General features: G+C 38.5%; 1 protein-coding gene across 1 annotated transcript in view; it reads right to left on the reverse strand.

Moving 5' to 3' along the window:
* LOC138039829 (major facilitator superfamily domain-containing protein 12-like) overlaps nt 1-5000 on the reverse strand; it is a 151782-nt gene that overhangs the window by 2163 nt on the left and 144619 nt on the right. Inside the window, exons 7-8 of the mRNA XM_068885665.1 lie at nt 942-1073; nt 208-255 (exon numbers count right to left, since the gene is read on the reverse strand). Coding sequence (XP_068741766.1) covers nt 222-255; nt 942-1073 — 166 coding nt within the window. The 3' untranslated portion in view covers nt 208-221. The remainder of the gene's footprint in view (nt 1-207; nt 256-941; nt 1074-5000) is intronic.

Here is a 5000-nt window from a genome sequence, read left to right on the forward strand (position 1 = left end):
TAAAATATTCTTTTGAATTTTAAGCTTAAGAAAGAGGCATCAAGGGCTTATTTGAATAAAAACAAAAGAATATTTAAATGAGGCCATTTTGGAATAAGGTGTATGTAGTTGTTCAATGTAGACTCGACCCAGTGTCTCTCTGGCGCTTGCAATTCTTCCCGACGTCTTTGTTAAAAGCAAAATTAATCTACTGGTCAGGATCTTCACCTTCGTTCAAAAGACTAGGAACTTTCTGAATCTTCACTGGCCGAGGAGCTGTTCAAAAATGTTAAAGATTATCTATTAAATGAAGTAACGAGAAGATTAGTTTACCCATGCAGTTTAATTATAAAGAAAACAAGGTCTATATACTCATTGCTTGGACAAAGTGGTCGTTATGTTCTACAAGTTTTTGAGAAGACTTCAGTAAAATGTGTTCGAAGAAAAACTGCTTAGGAAATTTGTTGCCCAAACATGGAATATTTCTTTGCACCCAGTGGCGGATCAAGGGGAGCCTTTCCCCCCCCCCCCCCCCCCTTAGTTTTGGTTTTGGACCGAAGCCACCAAAACACCATAAAACACTAACACTGTGAAAGGGCAAAAACAAAATGTTTGAGAGCGGACCCCCACCTAACCTCCAGGTCTGGATCCGCCACTGGCACATATGTTGAAACGGCAGAGACTGGGAAATGTTGTCCTCTTTGTTATAAGAGAAAAGAAAACTGACACCCGGATTACTCAATTTAACATCCCTGCGAAGGTCATGGCAAAGTAGAAGGGAAAAATTGAGAGAGGAAGAAAATTGATTTTCATTTGTTTGACTCTTGGTTGGAGCGATGATCAATGCAAAGCTCTCTTGCTTGACTTCCTGGATATCAAGAAAACTCCCTGACGGTGTTCAGATTTTAAAAAATACGAATTACGCAATGACGTTTTTCAATACCCCAAGAACAATTTAGTACCTCCTTCTGCGAAGCCCATCAATGCAGTGGAGCAGCAGCACAACCAAAGCACCGGCAGTGGAGAGGCCGTTGGTCACGAAACAAAACACATGACGCATATAATCTCCGCACTCTGCGCAATGCGTACCCTGACTGAAGACAAAAATAAGAGAAAAAGTTGTAGTACTTGGGAGGTATAATGTAGAGTAGGAGATGATGAATGTTATCCCCGGTAAATGAATAGTACGCTTTACAAACAATAGGGAGTTTTTTATGAAACGACGACAGCTGCGGAAACGACAAATGCCAAAACACAGTGATCTGATCAATGGTTAAAATCGGCTGAATGTGCATCACACATTTGAGTGCATATTTTTGCGGTACTCTGCACAACGAAGACGTGAAATGATCGCCAAAGTTGAGGTTTTAACGACAACCGGAGCATCCAAATTTAAATATTTCATTGTCTTTTTTCACTCTGAAACCACTCGTACCCAAATTATTTTTAGGATACTTTTCCCATAATGTACGACGTGAACGAGACGGAACAATCGCTGAAGACTTGGTGCAAAGTTATATTTTGAGGTGACGTTTTCGTGAGAGTCGCCGTCGTATTTCCGCTTAATTTAAGTCTGTAATGTGTCGGGGACACTTGGAAAAAAAAAAGAGTGGACTTAACGGTAGTCGATTATATGACCTTCGTAATTGTAAACGATCATATATATTATTGCTGCGAGCCTATCTTCGTGACAGTGTGGGACCTGGGCTCTTTATAAATGCTTTTCAACATTAGATCAATCCGTTCACCGCGATATTTTTCGCTTGTTGGAGATGATTTTGGGAAGATGCAGTAAGTAGGAACAGGGGCATTAGCTGGTGGTTCTCTTGCCTTCGTGGAATCATCCTTGTGCATTCGTCGATCCGTAGGTAAAGATTTATCAATCGCAGGAAGTATTCATCAAGGTCTCAAAAGGTTTAGTGGCCTCTTTACGTTCCTTGTTTTAGCCACATTACACTAGCTTCATACTTCGATAGACGTTCTTTACATAAATGCATCGTCTTCACGGCATCTCCGCCCGTGTAGTGATTCCAACCTCCAAAGTTCTCCCATCGAACGCACTTCGTAATCAATGATAATTTGCTCCCAGAATTTTTCTCATAAAAAGTGATGAATGGTCAGGCAGGATTCGGTGGAATATGAGTATTCCAATTTCAAAAAGGCATTACGATTCATACGGCGTTTACGAAAGGCAATCACGTGTCGTACACTGGTTTCTTAATCCAGATACCAACCCCCGCCCGACAGGGATTGAAGGGAAGCAGTGAATATGTCAAGTCTCAAGATCGTCTCATTTATATTACTGTAGTTTATTCACTCGAAAAATGGAACTAATGACCACTGCAATTCGCGCTTTAACTTAATGTGAAAAAAAAAAATTAAAGTAAACTAGGAAATGATCAACATGTCAGCCTCGGTGGCGAAGCTACTCGATTCTCTTTTATTTTCTTCAATCTTTCTGGATTTAGTATTTTACTAGCAAACGACATGTCCTCTCAAGGGGCCATTTGCGCAGTTATTTTGAAGACACGCACCAGCTTAGTTATATATGATTCAGCGAAGTCTAGCTCAGAGAAAAGTATTTCAGTCCTGTCGCATGAATGATAGTACTCGACGCTTATTTAAACCATCTCGAGAAGTATATGCTCAGATCCTCAAACTTCATTTTATAAGATTGAATTTCTTCCCTTACCATTCTTTTTTGCTTCCAAGCGACTTTCGAAAGCACTTCAATAATCCGAGATTACTACTAGTCTCAAATAACTTTCAGCACTATTTGTGCATATATTTTTATGCAAATAATTATGCCTGTCTTTGTTGTCGTGTTTCTTGGTCCCCTCGCAATACTAGTTCATTCCTATTTTTCACCATGATAACCAATAATATTATCTCTTTTACGACATTCCTAATTTTAGTTAGACAAGATGTACTTTTGTGGAGAATTTAATAAAAATACTTCTTGCTCTTTTGTTACTTATTTATTGGTTGAGAAACAACAACAACAAAAACGATATATTGATTCGTTTTCTCAACGTTTTTCCAGCAGTGACTCACCTTTCTTCAGGAAATAAGTTTTGGACCACGAGGATCAGGGGCCCTCCAATAACATATGACATCAAACTCATGACGGCAAATATGAAACCAGAATTTCTCTGAAATTGAAAAGACAAAGCTATTACATATACACTAAAGATGAAAACATCGTGGAAAGGGGTACATCAAACGTTACCCAGAAAACTTGTTATAATGTTTTATAATAAAGTTTTTTAAAATGAATTTCGGAATAACGGAGGAGACCTGGATATGATTTTAGACAGCCACTCCATGTTGTGTTGTTTTGCCAAAGTTGTTTGGCTTTATCAAACCCAAAATAATTTCTCTCATAAAAAGTTCTAGAACTTGTGAAAATAATACGAAACGGTCAATAAAAATTAGCTGAAAAATTACTTGAACTTTATTCACCTTGTTTTCGCCAATTAGTTCTGTTGCGAAGCTGAGGGAACAAACGAGCATCGAGGAAAAGCCAAGCCCGAGAAGCACAACAGAAGGATAGATCATGACTGTGTTGGATTGAGTGATGAAATAAGACATGACTCCTGAGCAGACAACAAGTAGAGCAGCAATGGTAAAACACCCCTAAAACAGATTCAAAATTAAAAGAATGTTAGCAAACGAGCAGACATGATCATCCGATGAGAGGAGTGCATAACATGATCTTTTTAAGGTCGATTACGTGTCGAGCAAATTTAACTACCTCAAATCCTCTATTAAGCCCCCCCCCCTCTCAAATAAGCCCCCCCCCCTCTCCCCCTCCCCCAATCGTACCGTAGAATTATAGTATCATAAATTTCAAGGCTGTTTATAAAACATTTACATGTAAGAGATAACAAATGTAAATTTAAGAGGAGTTTTCCAGAGATTTTCATTTGTAAGTTGTGTGCGACAAATCAATACAAGTAACCATTCTCATAAAAATTACCGAAGAACATGAGGCCGAAAGCACATTTTTGAAGAATAGAATTGTGTTTTTGTTACTTTTAGGCTCCCACAAGTGAATTAAATACTTTTGCCAGTGACTTTAATTGTACAACGCGTAAGTCTACTAGATAGATAGATTTTTAGATAGATAGATTTTATTGAAAACAATACATGGCAGCCAAGGGCTGAATTGCGTACTGTTAAAATGTAAATAATAAAAATTACCTAAGTATATAATAAAGCTATATAATAAAGAACTATTACGTTCGAAAAGCTATTTACAAGATCTAAAATTGATTTATACCGTATTTATATTAAAACTTGACTTAATAATAAAACTATTTCTTGCGCGTTTCGTGTTTATTTTAGGAATGTCAAATTTGCGTGTTCGTCGAAGCGAATATTTGCAGGCCTGATGTGAAGGCGGCAATAATGCCCGTAGCCTATGATCTGAATCAATTAGGATCTCGTTGAAAAGCGTGGCACAAATATTACTGTGGTGGACGCTAAGCGGCGCTATCTCCATGTAAGATACTCTGTCTACTCTGTCTCATACCACGGTATTTTTGCAACAGGTGATGCGTTTCGCTGAATAAGCCCCCTCCCCCTCTCTATTAAGCCCCTCCTCCCCTTCCCCCTCAAAAGTGCTTGAAAAAAAATAAGCTCCCCGGGGGAATTAATAGAGGATTTACGGTATCTAGATAATAGACCCTTTCACGGTTTTTGACCGCCATCTTGTCTGGGGGGCAAAAACGGCTAAATTTACAGTAAATGCATGGGATTTTGGCCGACTTTGAACCGCTGTAGCGCCGCTAAAAGGAGACAGATTTCCAACTTTTACCACTACTTTAAACAGTTTTATTGATATCATTCATTCATTCATTCATTCATTCAACAGAAAATAAGGCATTAAGGAAGGTATGACGTCCGTAAATTCGAATAATAAATCTTCTCTTGTTGCTTCTAATTTCGCGGCATTTTGCCGTGATGATTTCAGAAGGGTATGTATGGACTCTTAAAAATTCGTTTATGGTCGTTGTAGC

The sequence above is a fragment of the Montipora capricornis genome, chromosome 3, assembly GCF_036669925.1.
Source record: "Montipora capricornis isolate CH-2021 chromosome 3, ASM3666992v2, whole genome shotgun sequence".
NCBI lineage: Eukaryota > Metazoa > Cnidaria > Anthozoa > Scleractinia > Acroporidae > Montipora > Montipora capricornis.